Source organism: Nymphalis io, chromosome 11 (assembly GCF_905147045.1).
Source record: "Nymphalis io chromosome 11, ilAglIoxx1.1, whole genome shotgun sequence".
NCBI lineage: Eukaryota > Metazoa > Arthropoda > Insecta > Lepidoptera > Nymphalidae > Nymphalis > Nymphalis io.
This window is the reverse complement of record NC_065898.1, coordinates 5116260-5136568: the sequence shown is the minus strand read 5'-3', so window position 1 is coordinate 5136568 and position 20309 is coordinate 5116260. Positions and strand designations below refer to the sequence as shown.

General features: G+C 31.9%; 1 protein-coding gene across 9 annotated transcripts in view; it reads right to left on the bottom strand.

The window, feature by feature from the left end:
- The window catches only part of LOC126771825 (dual 3',5'-cyclic-AMP and -GMP phosphodiesterase 11), a 224166-nt gene that overhangs the window by 65615 nt on the left and 138242 nt on the right, over positions 1-20309 (bottom strand). For all 9 annotated transcript variants that reach the window (XM_050491937.1, XM_050491941.1, XM_050491942.1 and 6 more), the window contains 2 exons: positions 17823-18000; positions 4788-4933 (listed from right to left, as the gene is read on the bottom strand). In XM_050491937.1, the coding sequence (XP_050347894.1) occupies positions 4788-4933; positions 17823-18000 (324 nt within the window). The remainder of the gene's footprint in view (positions 1-4787; positions 4934-17822; positions 18001-20309) is intronic.

Genomic DNA, 20309 nt, shown 5'->3' with positions numbered 1-20309 from the left:
ACACGGGGTACGCCAGCGCCGCCCCCACACACGCCGCGGACCGAACTTAGTAATTCAATAAAATCAATATTTTAACTTCGTCATGGTGATGAAATAAAGTCAATACCATAAAACTGAATGGTTTGTTTATGAACGTGATAATCTCAGGATTTACTAGTCCGATTTGGAAAGAACATTTGTTCAAAAAAGAGCGTAGTATTAAAGTATGATTCAAGTTGGAATTTCATAATCAAAACATTAAGACCAACTTTCTTTAACTAAATAAATGTAAAATATATTTTACTTATACGATAGCGAAATAGTTGACGAAAAAACCTCAGCAAGCTCGTTTACTTTATATAATGATATATCGGCTCGGAGCAGCCATGAAAATAAATATGACAGACAGACATACGCCAACGTTAGATCATAAAGAGCGTGTGAGCGACGGTGGATGTAGGACATAGGACGAGTGTGCTGGACATCCGATTTTTCTCTTTTGTCACGGTCTAATAACGAAAAAGGTTCACTAAAACGATTCACGGATCGCCACGAGGGGAATTTTTTCTCTTCTATAGGATACGACATATTTTATTTCGATCAATTTGCTCTTCATAGATAACTATTTATGTTTCCCTTAACGCTTCAAAGATATATTAATACCGATATAAAATAGTTTTAATATAACCAAATAAAAATATCATGCCTTATAGAATGCTGATTATTTACTATTTCAATAAATCCAGATTACAATTTTAACTCAGTCGAAGTTCAAAAATCGAATCCAAGTTTCTATTTAAAATAATATTTCGCTTTGTTTCGTCACATCGAAATCATAGGTGTTCCTTTGTAAAAGGCATGGAAGAGTCCAACTTCGCTCTAAAAATAGGAACTGAAAAGATATTTCAAAGAGATATTTTGAGCAAGATGAAATGGAAAAAATTGGCAGAGCGGAGGAAAATCAGTAAATATTTCGTGAAAATTTACGAGGTTATATCATCTTGTATAATATTAAGTACACACAATATTTCAAATATGTAACGTCACTGCCCGTGTGTGCTCAAAAAGCTTATAAATTATTAAGATGAGTTTAGAGCTTAGGAACGCTAATTGTAATAGCGAGTTAGTAGATATACGGCTCAGACGTTCTTGATAAATATGGAGGTTTCCTCAAGAAGTTTTCCTTTATGGAAAAGCTCAAGATGAATACACAAATTAGGTACTTGAGAAAATATTTTAATATTTACGAGAATTTTGTTTCATGACGCAAGTATTTCAGATTGGTGAAAGAATTTAAAAGAACAATATAATTAAATATTATAAGTAATTGTAATTAACAATGTAGTAGGGCTTTGTGCAAGCCCGTCTGGGTAGGTACAACACATTCATCACATATTCTGCCGCCAGACAGCAATACTTATTTTTGCTGTGCTCCGGTTTTAAATAAGCAATATGAATGCAAGCAAAAGGGACATGTCGTCTTAATTCCCAAAGTTGGTGGCGCATTGACGATGCAAAAGTTGTATAAATTTTCTTGCAGTACCAATTTTGTGGTATGGGCGGCCATCACTTACCACGAGGAAACCCAGTAGTAGCCAATCTGTCTATTTGTTTGAAATAAAGTATAAAATGTTAAATAATTTTATAAAATAATTGGTAATTATTTATTTTTTTCGTTTTGTTATAATAATGAATGACCTAACCTACGAAAGTGACAATAAATATTATTCTTCAAAGTAACATTAAATCGTAACGCGAAATTTAAAATTAAATATATACAAAAACCTCTGTACTTTATTTAACATAAATTAAATCGTCTGTTTAAAGTTAGATTGTTTTCGTACGTGTATGTGGGTTTGTTTATACTTTAGTCGGATGTGTGCCTATGTTTAAGTCTAATTTAAAATTCAGGTCGAAATCTAAAACCAGATCGTGTTTTGTTTTCACTAAACTAATAAAACATTAACACAAACTCATTGAATCCGAAATCGGTTCATTTATTTTTGGGGTTATTAAATTTCATCATTACACGACGATTTTTACATTTATATTTTTTCACCTGATATTAGTTTTAGATATATTTATATAAGTTAGGTGCAACCTTGTTAGGTTGAGTTCATTACGCCAGGATCTGTAAAATTTAACCAACGACGTAAAAAATATAAGTATAATAAAATGTAAACGCGTCGTCATTGTATGAGAAATATTTTCGAAAGCCGTGGAAGGTAATGCTATACTTTAAAGTGATCAAAATCTTTACACGCCCGGTTGTGAACGGATTACGTATAATTAATTAATTAATGTTGATAAAATCACTCGTAAGTATACTCTGCACCCTGTTTCCATAAAAAATATTATTTATTCTTGAAACACATTGGTTTCTCGAGTTCGAAAATTCTTTCTTACATTTGTTCACGTAATATTTACGCAACTATTGTCACTTACAAACAAGGCTAAAATATTCTGCCGATGTGAAATAGAAATAATAAAATCAAAACATGTGCCGTTCAATGTCTGGGGGAAATCTCATAATGTTCACCGACAATGAGGCGACGTGAAGGAAATGAAATCAGCTATAGGACATACCTAGGGCACCTAATGCATCTATAGACTGTAAACTCGTTCTAACTCCGGTTGTCCATTTATTAATGGTATCTTCAATGAGCTCGTGGTTATAATAAATTGCTATGTAATTTTATTCATTGGACTTCTTGAATACGGATCGTGTATTAATTCATAATTCAATGTTGTGATCGTTTAGTACAATTTTGTGAAGTTTTGATTATTTCAAATAAATTATTATGTTGTATAGCTTAAAAATTAAATTAAAGGATGTTGAATTATATAGTCGTATGTCTTGTTTGTAAAAATGTTTGCAATATTATAAATAAATATTGTGCGTCGTTTTCGTAGAGTGAAATGAGTGTATTAAGAGCCTTCTAAACGCAAGTTAATAAGCGCTTCTTAACTCTTGTGGAACCCACCAGCAAAAGTCAATTACAGGAATGTTGGCGTTAAGGGAATGACCGTATGAGTCAACTATATCCTTTAGCCTTGCATTTTCTAGCAGTAATAAAAAGCACAATTTAAACCATCTCAAGCAATCCATTTATGTTTATGTACAAGCTTATTATGACGATATCTTATTAATAAAACTCGGACAATAACATAATAGTTCTAGGCTGCAATTATTGAAATAAAATCGACTATTTTTATTGAAATCAAATGGTAGCCCTATATAGGACGCAATAAATTCAGATTACGAGCCAAGGCTTGCAGTCAAGTGCAAATTCTCATTTCGATTCGGACGTCTGTAGACTCTTTCTTTTTTATTGGCTAGGTCTAATTAATATTCATCCAATTTCCAGCGCCCAGGCGAGATTCTATGACGCTGTTATACTGTTGTTTTTTTATACTTTTTCTTACTATATTCTTATTTTACACTACCGCTTCCTTTATTCAAAACAATAAGCTCGTGTTACATTTAAAAAAAATTACATTATTTCAGAAATCGACTAAGAATTTTATAATATTATATTACTTATTTTTTAAATAAGACGAATTTATCAAATGATAAATAAAATTTTACGTCCTTGATTAATAATGGTAACCAATATACTAAATATTTCCATACTTAGTAGTATCAGAATACATGTTTTTTTCCAATATTAGAAAACCCATAAGTATGTAAGAAAAAATAAAGCCGCTCTTATGTCTAAAAAAATCGCAACCATACAATCGTTCAGGAGGAATAAAAAAACTTTACTTATTTTGAAGTGGAATAAAAATTCGACTCGACTTTTAAACATATTTTATTAAACCTTCAGAGTAAGATTTGCGAACAAAACGTTCAAAGTCCTTTACCGCTATAAAACCTTTACTAGAGGGTAAAAACAAGGGTTCACATATGCATAAAAAATCCGAACATACAACGTGTACCGTTCCTAATAATTAAATAGAACGTAGGAAAAAACATCCTTGTAGCTAAAACGGGATCTCACAGACTGTTTAATAATAAAAACCTAACTTGCATTTTTCAGACCCGTAGATAAAAATTGTAAGTTGTCATTTCTATTTGCCACTTAAAATTGATGATACAAGCATGACAAGTTATTCTTTACAAAATTATAGACGTAAAAATTGTTAACGTATTGGCTGCTTTTTCATGTATTTATTTTTTATATATAATTTATAATTGTAAGTTAGTAATAACTGTAGTGAAATGTTGCAAATAAAAAAGAATACAAACTCTTATTGGTGGTTTTTCTCAATTCCCAAATCAGTAGCTTCACGTTTAATCGTCAATGTGTACATATGTAGAAACGATAAAAAGTACTTTTAGCAGTATATTTGGAGAAGTAGATTCTGATTTTAAATTTTTAATTTGCGTTGCTGTCACCTGTTATTGTAACCTAGCTGCCGAGCATATAATTTTTAGATTGTTCCCTTTTATTTCAAAAATAAATTTATCCCAGTTGTCATATAAATCAACGATAATACAATACATCGTTGTTCCGAATTTCAATCTATCAACTTGTTTTTAATGATGCGAGGATTGACAGACAGATATTGAGGCTTAATTAGTTCAACTGTATACCTACGGGCTATCCAACAATATTAAAGATTAGCCTACTCGCAGAATCTATTGAATACCCAGGCTATTGTAGTCATTACTAACGCTCAGCTTTAGGCCATATATGGCAATAACAAAGTTTACCAACCAGCCAACAATAAGTATTACAAAAATAGATACAAAATTATAATTTTATTTAAAATACACTTATCTGAAAATAGAATTCAAAACATACCTTCCATTTTGTGGGTGGGGTGATGACGCTCTCTCACCCTGCACGAGGAATAGAGAGCCTCTGTCTGCGTCGAGCAGTATTGATACGTTTTGAAGGATCTTGTGACAGAGAACCCGAACCTCCAACTCATTGCAAATATCTTTAACCTACAACAAATATAATTTAATTTAGTTTTATAATAAAATATTAACGTACATAGTTATTGTTATTAGTGGGTATTCTGATGTTCGGGGCACACTCGGCGCCTTGAACACTGGCTAGCCCCATATACCCCCCCACTGTTCCCGTGGGGGAAACACGTAACGCGTTTTTCCAGCGATAAAAAATAGGTAGGTATAACCTACTCGACACATATGCTACGCCACGTGTCCCGATTCGAATTTTGAATAAGCCGATATAATTACAAGCACCATAACAGCTTTGATCTCATACTTGACTTAGCATTGATGGTGTGAGAAGTAGAAGTAGTTTATATTGACGTAGCTGATCACTAGGCATGAGATAGATTGTTGACCGATATCATATTAAGAAAAATACTACATCTCATTTCAATCAAAATATTTTTTGAAAATCTGCAGTTTCAGTAACATTGACATAATATATTTAGAATTAGTATGTTTATGACACATATGATATATATGTCTGACATATATGTCTTACTCTCTTTATTGAACATACATAAAAGGCATTACAATTTTTTTTAAAGCGTAATAAAATCTTTAAATAGTTTAATGCTAATAAATAATAGCCGTTAGTTTTAACTTTTAATTATCATAAGAGAACATGACATTACGATTTTGGTTCTTATTGTTTGTTTTATGAACGTAGCTATTGTAAAGCAAAGCAATTAACACCTTCTTAGTTCATTACATTGAATGTAATTACATTACTTTGGTATATGCAATAATGTCAAGTGTAAATTAAATATATACTTACAATTATTATGATATTTATTAAATTAATATGTAAAAAAAAAGATTTAAATTAATACTTGTTCGAATAATAGTTAGGTTTAATGTTTCCATAAAATATTATATAACTAAATATTTAAATTGATATTTATTAAGTGAATAAGCATGAAATGGCCCAGTGGCAAGAACGCGTGAATCTTAACCGATGTTTGTGGGTTCAAACCCGGGCAAGCACCACTGAATTTTCATGTGCTTAATTTGTGGTTATAATTCATCTCGTGCTTGACGGTGAAAGAAAACATCGTGAGGAAACCTGTATGTGTCTAATTTAACTGAAATTCTGCCACATGGATTAGTGTATTCCACCAACCCATTTGGAGCAGCGTGGTGGAATAAGCTCCAAACCTTCTCCTCAAAAAGGAAGAGAAGGTCTTAGCCCAGCAGTGGGACATTCACAAGCTGTTACTGTAAGTGTATAAATGAGATATATTTTATTAACCATTAAAAATATTAATTTGAAGATTATGCGTTATGGCGAAATAGGTATTATACATTTTCCAATGTCTGATGTTTGTACATAATGCTGAATGCTTTTTTTTATATAAATACGTAGCATAAGTATACTTGTTTATATACATTCGTAGCGTATGTATTTTGTAATACATTCGTAAAGTTTGCAAAGACGCTACTCTCTTCGCCCGCATTTTCATTTCAGTTTCATAACCAAGTTTCGTGGCTGATTTCCGAACTAATTTCCGCCCCTACTGAACGAGGTTTACAATTCGTTAATTTTGTATGCAAATAGTATCGGCCGTGCGAGTAATCGAAATGTGAATATTGCTTGAGTAAATAAGACAAATTGACGAATTTCAATTTCGTGACAACAATACTTTTAAAATGTACAAACTATAACCGTGTAACTGAGCCAATATTGTCCAGTGGTGATAACATGTGAATATTACACGAAGATTGCGGTACCATACCTGGGTAAGCGTTGAATTGTGATGTCTGTAATGTGTTTATAATATTCATCTCGTGCTCGGCGGTAATGACAAAGAAAAAAAAAACACATAAGGGACACGAAATTCAATAAAAAAAAAAAGACGAAACAAATAATTCCAGAAAATCGTGTCACATTTTAAAAGTTCTTCATCAATAAATATCGAAGCGGTCCCGCTTATAGATTGATGACCTTCCACAAAGCACACGGCTATTCATTTTTTCCTGATAATAATTCAAAGAGCGCTATCATAATTTAGATTTCACCGCGACAACGGCGAACATTTGTTTTATCCAAGATAGCAATTTATCCCAGTCTTGATTGATACACGAAATGATTAATAATCGACAATTCAGGCCGAACGTGACCAACTATGTAACTATATACCGTATTCGAAATATTGCTTTCTATTGCTATACTAATAAGGAACAAAACTGCTTGTATATTCGCTATTTTATACAGCGTCAAGTAATAAGGCGTAAGGTTTTGAGGACAGAAGATTTTTGGTATGAGGGAATAGGTTATGTTACATCATATTTATGACTCTTTTAAAACTCTTTATTTGTAAGGTATATATCAGAATTTATTGCAATATATATATATATATATATATATTTTTATTTAAGATGCAAAAATAAATGTAGTTCTATATCAGAATAATGACCAGTAACAGAGTAAACGGAAGATACATTCAAGAAGTTATCTCAAAAAAAAGAAAACAAACAATTTAAAAACGTTTTCGCACATATAATCTCACGTGATGAGTACATAGTACAATGTAAACATGAAATGTTATTTAATTGAAACGGAAAACCCTGGCAAGGCTATTTAACTATACGACATAGCAAAGGATAAAAAATTTAGGTCGGTTTGTAGATACAATAGTAATAAAAACTTTTTTGTACAAATAATATATTCAAAAAAAGCTTAATTAAAATACCGCAAAAAAAACAGCTTCACTATGGTTAAAGTTTTGAAAATGATAATTTGGAGTACAGAGCGCATCTGCGTCTTTAATTAGCTTCCTAGAAATCAAATGTAGGCGAAAACATTTCAAGAATAACATTCGATTTTAAATAGTATTTAAACCGAGGTTGTTTCGAAACCGCTGGAAATTATGTTTACCGTCAGCTAACTGAATGAAAGACAATGACTCACTGTAACAATTCTGCAAACACATAAACATTAATTACACATAGACGCAAGGCAAACGTGAAGTGGAAGACATTAGTAAGCCTATATTGTAGTAATGTTTTATCAATGTGTGCATTATTTATTATAAACAACGTCAAACATACATACAAACATTTACGTGTGTTTATCAGACTACGGAAAAGGGGCTTGTCATAACGTTCGAAACGTGTAAACAAAACATTATATATAAACACTTTATACTCGCGTTATCACTTATGAGAATAAATTTGCGCAGTATAATTATCCTTGTGTGGCATTAATTAACGGTTTATACATACACATCAATGCGCGTAATGTTTTTTTAATAAGTTATCATATGGGACGGTTATATAAGGGTTCAAATTTTCAAATGATAAATTTTTTGTAAAATATTTATATGAGGAAGTTTCAAGCAATTCTAAAACATTTATAGAAACATCTACGATTTCGGAATATATAAAATAATATAGTTAATTTTCTAATTTAAAAACTTTTATCAATTTTTTGAAATTCTATATATACATATATGTACATATAAAATAATAAACTTCCATTCGGAATCAACAAATAACAAAAAAATTATATCACAGCTGGATAGCGTTCTATATCTTTAACACTTCGACTGCCTCGTTGGTTTAGTGGTTAGATATAAGACAGCTGACCCGGAGGTTCTGGATTCAATTCCCAGGCCGGGCCAGTAAAAAAATATTGGATTTTTCTGTCAGAAAATTCTCAGTAGCAGCCCGGGGTCTGGAAGTTGGAAGTGTGTACACTCCCGTGCCTCGGAAAACACATAACACGTCGTGGATCCTGCGCTTGAACTCTTTCCGATCGTCTCGGATTACCGTTCCATCGGATTATGAGAGTTAGAGAATAGAGAGTGCTCCTGTGTTCGCGCATATACTTGTGCACTAAAATATTTCCTGCGTTGTTGGCGGCCAATCTCTCTTGAGATTGGCCGCCGTGGCCGAAACCGGTCTGGAGGACCTTATTATTTTTTTATATATCTAAACAGAATATACAACTCGGTGGTAGGATTTGCAAAACCGGTTAGATAGGTATCACCCACCCATCGTATATTCTAAACGACAAACAGCAATAGTTAGTATTGTTGTGCTCCAGTTTGAAGGGTGAGGGAGCCAGTGTATCTACATACACAAAGGACAACTTAGTGATGGTGCATAGTTGATGTAAGATGATTAATATTTCTTACAATTCCAATGTCTATGAGCAGTAGCGAATGGTTAGTCCATTAGGTGGCCCATTGGCCAGTCCACCTGCCTAACACAATTAAAAAAATATATGATTGTCATCCCGTAAATTATGCTCTTGATGTGAATGTTCTGAGCTTAATCCATTGTTCCAATCACGGTTGGATACACAAAGGATGTTCTCCTCGCGATGTTTTATTTGATATTCTGTAGTGATTATCAAGCTCGGAAATCGCAAGTCGTTTTGTTACTAGTTTATGACGTGTGAGTTATACAACGTGAGAATCGATGGAAAATAGTAGGAACAGTAACAGTACACACAGTACCCGCCTGTTAATTGCCCAATGCTGGCCTTCTCTCCCTTTTGAGGAGAAGGTGCTTGGAGCTTATTCCACCACGCTGCTCCAATGCGGGTTGGTAGAATACTCATGTGGCAGAATTTCAATGATACTAGACACAAGCAGGTTTCCTTACGATGTTTTCCTTCACCGCCAAGCACGAGATGAATTATAATCACAATTCAGCACATTAAAATTCAGTGGAAGCACCACTGAATTTTAAGCCTGGGTTTGAATCCACGATCATCGGTTAAGATTCACGCGTTCTTGCCACTGGGCCATTTCATGCTTATTCACTTAATAAATATCAATTTGAATATTTAGTTTTATAATATTTTATGGAAACATTAAACCTAACTATTATTCGAACAAGTATTAATTTAAATCTTTTTTTTTACATATTAATTTAATAAATATCATAATAATTGTAAGTATATATTTAATTAACACTTAACATTATTGCATATACCAAAGTAATGTAATTACATTCTAACCACTAGGCCATCTCGGCATAGTAGGAACAAATAAAGGGAATTTTATAAAATTTTATCAATTTTATTGTACAATATTAACCAAGCTGAATATTTAAATAAGTTTTGTACGATTTTTGACTTCAATTTAATAGTTAATAATTAACCGTAACGCCAATAACCACTTTTATATTAAAATATCTTACTTAGCTAAAATATAACAAGTCTACAATAAGAAATAGAAACAAAATTGATACAAAAGTATTTTGGAACATAAACTATACTTTATAGCTTCACCTGTTGATAAATATAGATCGGATACTGCAACTGAATTTTAAACCAGTTCCACACAAGTGACTGAAGAAATTTTGCAGTGACACTACAATACAACCTATAGTATACTTTTTCTATATTATACATAAGTTTCAGCCTTTTGTTATTAATTTTAGTACAAAGGGTATAAATAAACTTGTATATAATTTTTTTTAATAAAAAAAGCAAAACATTTTTCTCCATATATATTATTTAAATAAAAATCGGTAGAATATCTAAATAGACATTTTATATCACAATTCAAAAACAACGAGCAAATAAATAACTAAACAAGAAAATTAACAAGTTCGAGAATTCACGAGGCGTCAACAACTTCCCTCGAATCGACAAGAAATATCCTTCTTTAGATTCCCGCACTGTAACAAAAGAGATGTTAACACAATTTTCGAGTGTATTTCGAGCCCGGATAACGTACGGCCTGATAAGTCGGACGTTAGGAGCAAGTTAACGAAGCTCGAACGTGTACTTACTTCATTCATATTTTATATATATACATCGAAGCAAGCGATCGTTAAATGCGACATTGACTATATTGATTATAACATTTATATGATTCAAGTAACAAAATAGCGTATCACCGTAATTTGGTTTTCAATATAATATTCATTAATTCAATGCTTCAAATTTTTAGATACGCATTATTACAGAATAGCATGTATGTGACATGACAATCCTTTATACGTTTATATGTATAAAAAACCGTGTGCACTAACGAATAATTTTGCATAATTTAAATATTAAGAGAAATGTCCTTATTTTATCCAAACATACTTTTTGGTACATTAAGACAGACATATAATCGTTTTTGGGATTTGATCATACTATGGCGTATGTTTTCAGTGTAAACTAGTTCCAGTGTGTACTCGTTGGCCTAGTGACTTGATATAAGGCTGCAGACCCGGAGGACCTGGGTTCAATTCCCAGGTCGGGCCAATAAAAAAAATATTGGGTTTTCTGTCAGAAAATTCTCAGTAGCAGCCCGGAGTCTGGAAGTTGGAAGTATGTACATTGCCTCGGAAAGCACGTAAAGCTGTTGGTCCTGCGCCTGAACTCTTTCCGGTCGTGTCGGATTGCCGTCCCATCGGATTATGAGAGTTAGGGAATAGAGGGTACCTCAGTGTGCGCACACACTTGTGCACTATAATATCTCCTGCGTAGTGGGCTAATCTTTCTTGAGATTGGCCGCCGTGGCCGAAATCGGTCTGGAGGACATTATTATTACTAGTACTACATATGATTCATTAAAAATACATCGCATAGGTATCGTTTAATAAAAATTAATATAAATGTATACCTACAAAGCGAATACCACGATTGTTTAAGACTGAGATAAGCATCTTTATTAAGAATAACGTAGTTCAATATATAAGGTACTCTTAACCTTTGAGAGTCCTTTGAAGTTAACCATGCGTGTCAAAAGTTTTAAAATGTTACTAGTTTACTAGTTTTTTATACAAATTTTCAAAGTATATGTCACGAAACTTGATCAAATCATCTCCTTATATAAGACTACTTTCTGACAGCGGCTTCGCCCACGTGTGTCGGAGCAGGGGGTTAAGGCCTTCTACTAGTTCAAAATTATTTAACCTTAAATGTCTCCCTAAAATATTTAATCCTTTGTTTTCATAGTAAGCAAAGATTTATTATAAAGATTGGATAGACATTGCTTTTCAAAAAATATTAGTAATTCTAGTTGTCATGGCTGCTAGATTTTTTAATGGCTATCTTCAAAATTTAATGGATTTTATAATATCTACCATTCCGATCAATCTCCTTCGTGTCTTCCATCCTACATGACATTGGAGAAATAATCAGTGCCCTGTTAGCATGACTAAAATCCATCAGACGAATAAAAACTAATTAGTGACTAGTTTTTAGGACAACATATAAGTAAATTAATTATTACACGAACATATTATTTAATACTTACGACGAAACAGTGAGCAGATACAAAGCAAACCTATTTCATTTTTATATTTTTGTTAATATATTATACGTACTATACGTACATTAAGCAAACTGTTGCAATTAGATTTGTCTCAAAATAAGTCTCAAGATAAAAAGTATCATATCCATCGATGTACTTATAACAAAAGTTAACATCCAACACACGTACAAATAAATTGAAAAATTATAATACTACTGTCATGTCATTTTAAAAACGTATTATTTATATCGCCAACGTTAAAACTCCAATCAGGTTGATAACCTTTAAGCACTAGGCGGTTGAGATGGCCAAGTGGTGAGAACGCGTGAATCTTAACCGATGAACGTGGGTTCAAACCCGGACAAGCACCACTGAAATTTCATGTGCTTAATTTGTTATTATAATTTATCTCGTGCTTGACGGTGAAGTAAAACATCGTGAGGAAACCTGCATGTATCGAATTTTACTGAAATTCTGTCACATGTGTATTCTACAAACCCGCATTGGAGCAGCGTGGTGGAATAAGCTCCAAACCTTCTCCCCAAAAGGAAGAGGAGGCCTTAGCCCAGCAGTGGGACATTCACAGGCTGTTACTGTTACTAGGCGGTTATGTAAAGGTATCAAAGTTTTATAATATTCTTAGGTTTTTGTATTTTTAACCTAGAAACAAAAGCGTTACGTCTCGCGCCTATCCCACCGCAACGTCTAATACATTATGTATGAAAAGTTATTCCCCGAGCGCACCTAAGTTTTAATCTCGGCTTTTCATTTGTGCATAAATCCAATTATAAGATTTTTAAATGTTCTTTTTAATATTAAGCAAGTTGCGTGGATTCGTAACGATTACAATAAGTTTTGTAGACAACTAATTATCATATGCAATGGTATGTAATGGTAAGGGTATGTTATGTTATTTTAAATTCACGTTTGAAATTATTTTTAAACGAATTCATATAATAGCTATTAATATCCCATTGCTGTGCTAAGGTCTCCTGTGGAATAAGATATAAAAAAAATCAGTCACATATGAAACATTTTAATCTGACATCTTCCGATTTCGTCACGATGAGAACGATATAAGTTATTAAGACAAATTAACTACATAAAAATTAATTGGTGTTTTCGCAGGCTTGAACCTGCAGTCTTCGGTCTGCAGGATTCAATGTTCTAACACTGGACTAACTTTAACGAATAAAAAAGTATACTAACAATGTAATTTTAAAATAAATACAATACTCGGAGCAAACTATACTATACTAGTGTGAATCATTTAACAACGTGAGAAAAAAAAGTTGAACTAATATAATAAAAAATCAAATTTAGTGACGATTTATTTTTAGAATTATCGTACAACTTAAGCAAGAGTAGACCCGCCTTCAAAAGAAGTTATTTACACCTTCTCGTGTGATAATTTATTGTAAGGAAATAAATTTAAATTACATTCCATATTAACGTGATCGTGCTAAGTAAACGATTACAAAACATGCAGTCAACGACATCGTAACCTTAAACAAATTTTATTATCAACCTACTCGATTGTTCGCGTGAGAGAACTATATATCGATGTATTTTTTTCTCGTTTACAATAATTGTTGATTTCATTTTACCGAACATAATATGTATTATATTGGAAGCATTTACCGTAACCGTAACAGCCTGTGAATGTCCCACTGCTGGGCTAAAGGCCTCCTCTCCTCTTTTTGAGGAGAAGGTGAAGGTTTGGAGCTTATTCCACCACGCTGCTCCAATGCGGGTTGGTGGAATACACATGTGGCAGAATTTCAGTGAAATTAGACACATGCAGGTTTCCTCACGATGTTTTCCTTCACCGTAAAGCACGAGATGAATTATAATCACAAATTAAGCACATGAAAATTCAGTGGTGCTTGCCCGGGTTTGAACCCACGATCATCGGTTAAGATTCACATGTTCTTACCACTGGGCCATCTCGGCTTTACTGGGCCATCTCGGCTTTGGAAGCATTTAATACTACTTTTTACGAGGTTATTAGTGTTGAGATAAAATACTGCTTATTAAAAAACGGACATGTGGCATATAAAATTCAATATTTTAAACGAAAATTAAAAAAATATGAATACCTTTATCATTTCTATACAAAACTGAGCTTGAGTAAAGTTCTGTAAGGATTGTTTTTTCAAAAGTTATTTTATAGCCAGAAATATATATTTTATTCATTGAATTCAACGACCGTTTCAAATACAAACGACAAAGATAGATTATACATATGTATGTTATTCGTATATAGATGGAGATCATCCTGACTAAATTCGGCCACGGCAGCCATTTTGAACAGAGATTAGCTGACTGCGCAGAAGATATAATAGTGGACATGTGTGTGCGCAATCACTATTTATCTCTTTCTCTCTCTGTAGCACTCTAATTCTATATATATTCCCTTATTCATAATCTGCGAGACTGCAATTTTACATGAACGATGAGAGTTCAGGCACAGAACTATACTTTACATGCTTTCTAAGAGACGGGAAAACACTCATCTTTCGAACGCCCGACTTCTACTGAGATTTTTTAATATAAAAACCCATAAAGCTTATTGGGACGAGCTAGCTTTGGGATCTGCTACCTTATTAACTTAGCTAAAAAATCGACGAAGCAGTTTTTATACTATACAGTAATTATTTTAATGACAAAAAAATGGAGTCTAAAAATAACCCGCTGATAGGACACAGGCCTCTTCTTCTCTTGAGGAGAAGGTTTAGTACCTATTTCATTTATGACCTTATTACGAATTTTTCGTGATGACAACGATTCAATTCTTTAATAATCGATTACGTCTTTATTAAAATACTATGTCTTATGAAAAAATATAACATTGTTTCCTAGTGAGGGAGTTTCCAATAGACCGTGGGTGGTGCTGTGTGCGTTTCATTATCGCGCCTGGCCCGCCATCTTATCGCCTGACCCCCGGTTCAGAGGCCTAAATTGGTACATGTAAACATTAAACGTTTCCAATCCCAGTAGTTAAATAGTTGTTATCGTGAAACTCAGACACGTGTCATGTAGTTTATAGAAAATTATTAATATTTTGCATGTTTTTCTTATAAGCAAGTAATTTAGCGTAAATCTGTGAAATAATATACGATTACTACAATAGTGTACATGTTTATATAATTTAGGTATGTAAATAATATAAGATTCCTAAAGGTTTTTATTTATGATGCATATAAATCGATTTAAATATTTTCAAATATTTCTATGTATAATGATTACTTTAGAAATTTTCCAATTTAATGCAAACCAATGACACATGCATGATATTTTCCTCAAACTCTATCAAGCTTCGTTTTCTTAATTCTAAGAAAGCAGTTATTTTTAGATGAAAACTGGAATAACGATAACGCGCCAAAGCAATAAATTGTTTTTCATACTTAACAAACTCTCGAAGAACTAACAAGAACATTCAGTTTTATTAGGAATCGAACATTTTAAATACTTCGTCGTTAAAGTTTTCGTTTTACTAACCAGTATGTATACAAACGCCTCAAAAGACTACAGTCCTTCGGTTAATATTTTAACTAGTTACACAATTTCCTATATTGCAGATGTTTTACTGCATTTCGCCCTATTGACCTTGAAAACCGGTTCGAAATCAGATATTACAGCGTCCTCATGGGGACTTCACACTCATCCTATAAGATATGATAGCCCGAAGCATCCTTTGAATATCGTTCGTATTGCTTGTGATATTTTACACCTTTTATAATATTATTGAATTTATAACTAGCACCTTTAATCCCTTTGAAAAACATTATAGTATTACATTGCTTATTTTTGTTTTTCTTATCTCAGAAGCTGATTAATTGCTTTGCTGAAAATGCTTATAAGCTTATAATAAGCCAATGTAGTAATTGTTTAGTTTAAAAAAAACAAGTACACTTAATACTACAATTATGAAGATTATTTGTATAAAAAAAAAGTTATACAAATAAAAGTGTTAAAAAAATGTACCCATAATGTTTGGTAATGAACACTAACAATTTTAAGATGAAAAATCTCCAATTAAAAACGAAATTAAATTTATACTTATTTAACTAGTTATATATTTCACTTTTTGTTTACAATTTTAAAGCGTGTATAGATATTCCAAAATCTTCGGATAACATTGTTCACCTGTTCTAACCAACGGCACCTAACGGTTCTTTAAATAAATAAGGAAAATAAAATAAAAGAATTGTTTTGATTTTAAAGTAGAAAACTGGGACAATATCATAACCATTGCTCTTACAGTCTAGACAAGATAATGGAATAATGTCTGTTGCTTCAATATTATGATTGTACACAATTATATTAAACAGTCTACTAATTATACTTTGTAGAAATGTTTTAGTTATTCCGAGTTATTTATACATTCAATGTGTTAAATATAACATTTAGTAATGTTTTAATTATATTTTGTGTAGCTTTTTGTGTTTGCGTAATTAAGTTCATGTATTATTTAGAATCTCTAACTATGGAAATTTTTAGTACTCCCTAAGCTTCTCAAATAATTTGATATTTCTTGACACATATTGGGATCTGAGTAATTGGCGATTTTGAAAAAAAAACACAATCGTAATGAATTTAAAAACAAACCATTTTATACAATTTGTAAAATTTGCAAATGGAACTGGATGATTCGAGCAATCGGAATTTTCTACACGGAAAGACTTTTAGAAGCAGACCATTTCAAAATAAGACTAAAGGGTCCCGTGTACATTGCACGGGGTTGCCGGACCGCTTTATGCGACACCGATATCTTGTTTTTTTTATTAATATAAAAACATAAACCAATTAATATGAAGAAAGTAGAATCGAAAAGAAAAGCATTAACTTTTCAACGCTTTTCACGATTGATCTATTAATTAAATATAAAATAATATAAATTTATTCATAACAATAGCAATTCGTAGTTATTACTGGATTTGCAGAATGTAAATAAAACTTTATGAATAATTTTATTAAAAAAACACTTAAATATTGTATCCAATATTCTATATTCTAAGAATGTGTGAATGTTTTAAATAACATTTACATACATTTAAGTTTTACTAATTGTTTTTAGTGTTATTATTTAATAGATTTACAGTAACAGCCTGTGAATGTCCCACAGCTGGGCTAAAGGCCTCCCTGCCCTTTTTGAGGAGAAGGTTTGGAGCTTATTCCACCACGTTGCTTCAATGCGGGTTGGTGGTACATACATGTGGCAGAATTTCAGTGAAACTAGACACATGCAGGTTGCCTCACTCTGTTTTCTTTCACCGTCAAGCACGAGATGAATTATAGTCACAAAGCACATGAAAATTCAGCGGTGCTTGCCCGGGTTTGAACCCACGATCATCTGTTAAGATTTACGCGTTCTTACCACTGGGCCATCTCAGCGTTAAGACAGAATAGATTTTAATAGTGCATTTATGTATATGCAATGTTGTCTTGTCAATTGTTTTATACTTATATAAAAAATTGTAATGGATGTTCGTATATCTGTTTGAGAATGTTGTTAACTATAAAGTAATAAGAATTACACATTTCATTAATAAAAAATACATAACTAATTTATTGTATTTAGCAATAGGATTACTAATAAACACAATAAAATAATATCATTTTGTTTACTAAAGTTTTTATTTACAACAAATTAAGTAATAAGGACTTACTAATTCAAATATGAGTTCCTTTTCGTCCAACTGCCGTAGCTCATGCCGGGACCGTCGCTGCGGCCGCGACGGCGTGGCGTGTGGTGGCTGGTCGCCAAGGAAGGTGGGAGTGCCGTCGACTGTCGTCACCAACGGCTTCAGAAGACCGCCGCGCTCAAATTCGTGCGCTGAGATCTTCCTGTCAAAAAAGCGTGGAGTTTTAAGACTGAATATTTGATTTCAATTACGTAACTCAAATTATAATTATTATTAATAGTGTATTTTTATGTTTAAAATTTTATTGTAATTTCGTTAGTGTATTTTTAAACATTTGCCGTCTCCTCCATCTCTAACAGACAAGTTTACTCGCAGACGATGCTCAGTCGAAAATCCGCCTTATGTAACATGTAAAATAAAAAAAAATACCAACTGTTTACATATATTAACTTAAATATTCTTATTTGTCAATGTTTATCAAGCGCATTATTACCTTTCACGTGTCAAAATTTATATTTTGAAATAAAAAGATTTGTAAGTAACAAATATTCAAACAATAATTGTGTAAGCGGAAATTATTTATGATTTATTATGTAGAGCATTATTTATTTAACATTATAAGAACTTAACCAGATACAATGAATGTTAATAATAAGGTATGTTTTTCCCTTAAAGTTATTATATAAGGGAGTTAAAATGTAAACATGAAAATAACAGCTAAGCACATACAATTACACAAAATCTAAATTACGATGTATAATAAAATCAGCGCATTGGAGCAGCATTCTTCTCAAGTGGAGACAAGGCCTTAGCCCAGCAGTGGTATATTTACCTACGGGATGTTACTTTACTTATATCTGCAATTACATTTTATATAACAATATATATTTAGAATTAGGAAATGACATTACCCCTACAACAGCGTTATAAAAAAAAGCGCGCTAATTGCAAACTGCCATTTTGTTGTTATACAGAAAGGTAAAATGATATGCTTGATAAAAGAGAGAGAGAGAGAATTGTGTTATTTCGATTTTTTAAAATATAACAGAGTAATTGACTTCAATTTGTATTTCATGGTGTTTTATTTTTATTAAGACCAATACGAGGTTTTTATAACATCAGTTTCACTTCTGGATGCTAAATATACAATACTTTTTTTGTGAACTTATAAAAACGCATGAAAAAAGAACAGTGCGACTAAACCCCACCGATCCTTTCAATGTTTAACTTCACATCTAATTGACCCGTTCATAGAATCATTCGTTTACATAAAAACAAGTTTTAATATACGTTTTTGGATTTAGTTAAGCATTTAGTAACAAACGCAACTTATATTTTTAATTTTTCACGAACATAACCGCGACATGTTAAACATGCGAGTGTTGCATAATAATTAAGCTCGCGACTGATCGGTGACAACAGTTCGCATCGTACAAGTGAGTGATAATTGAATGTAAGTGCCAATTCGACGTGAACTTATATAGCACATCGAACTATGAATAGGTCATTAAGATTATTATGCAACTTGTCATGTAACAAAAAATAAATAAAGTTTTTGTATAGCGATATATAACCCAGCAAGCGATTCTCTATGGATTGACTTCGCAACTCCGAGTCCGCAAGGCGAGTTAATGCTACCAACAATAAATATTGCCATTTCATTTTAATAGAGAATTTCGAGACTATATTTCGGTATTTTTCAATTTACTTGTAAAACTATTTTATTTTCTCGCACAAAACAAATCAATAATAATTAGATACGTTGTACGATATTATACTAAGAAAACACAAGTATATTCGAATTACGTCAACGTAAAAGTTAAGTATAAATCAGATAAATTACTGAATCATATGCTTATTACAAATTTACGCTAATTTATGTTCCATATACGAAATATATTGGACTCGAGATAATATAAAACGCGAACATATAGGCTTCCGTTGTGAAACAATACTACAAAAGTTTTAAACCAAATAATATTGTAATATAAATATATAAATAATTTAATTTTATATTATTAAATAATTTGTACGGCATATCGCAAAACGTCGTAAGTCAAAATTAAGTTTCAATTTAAAACACAACATCTTATATTTCTGGTTTTTATTGATTATATTATTTCGAATTTATCTTAAAACTTTATCTTACATCTTTATCTTTAATCTTTTGAATCTTTACACAAACAACGATCTTTTTGCAATTACCAGTATGTTATAAAAACACCAACGAGAATATATGAGTATAAATCATTACAGATAATAAACTTGCCTATAATTTTTCGTAATGTTAAAATTTAAATATCATCATAATACGACTGATTTAGTTAAAGTTTATAGTTTTTGAAAATCAATATACGATAATATACAAAAACAGCGATGAATTGGTTAATTAGTTAAAGCAGTCTTTATCCTCTAAGTAATCAAAGAAACATAAAATCTTATAAGGATTAAATTCTATAGAAATAAAAGTCCATTAAAACGCCGACAAACAAATAGTCGGACGTTAAGAAA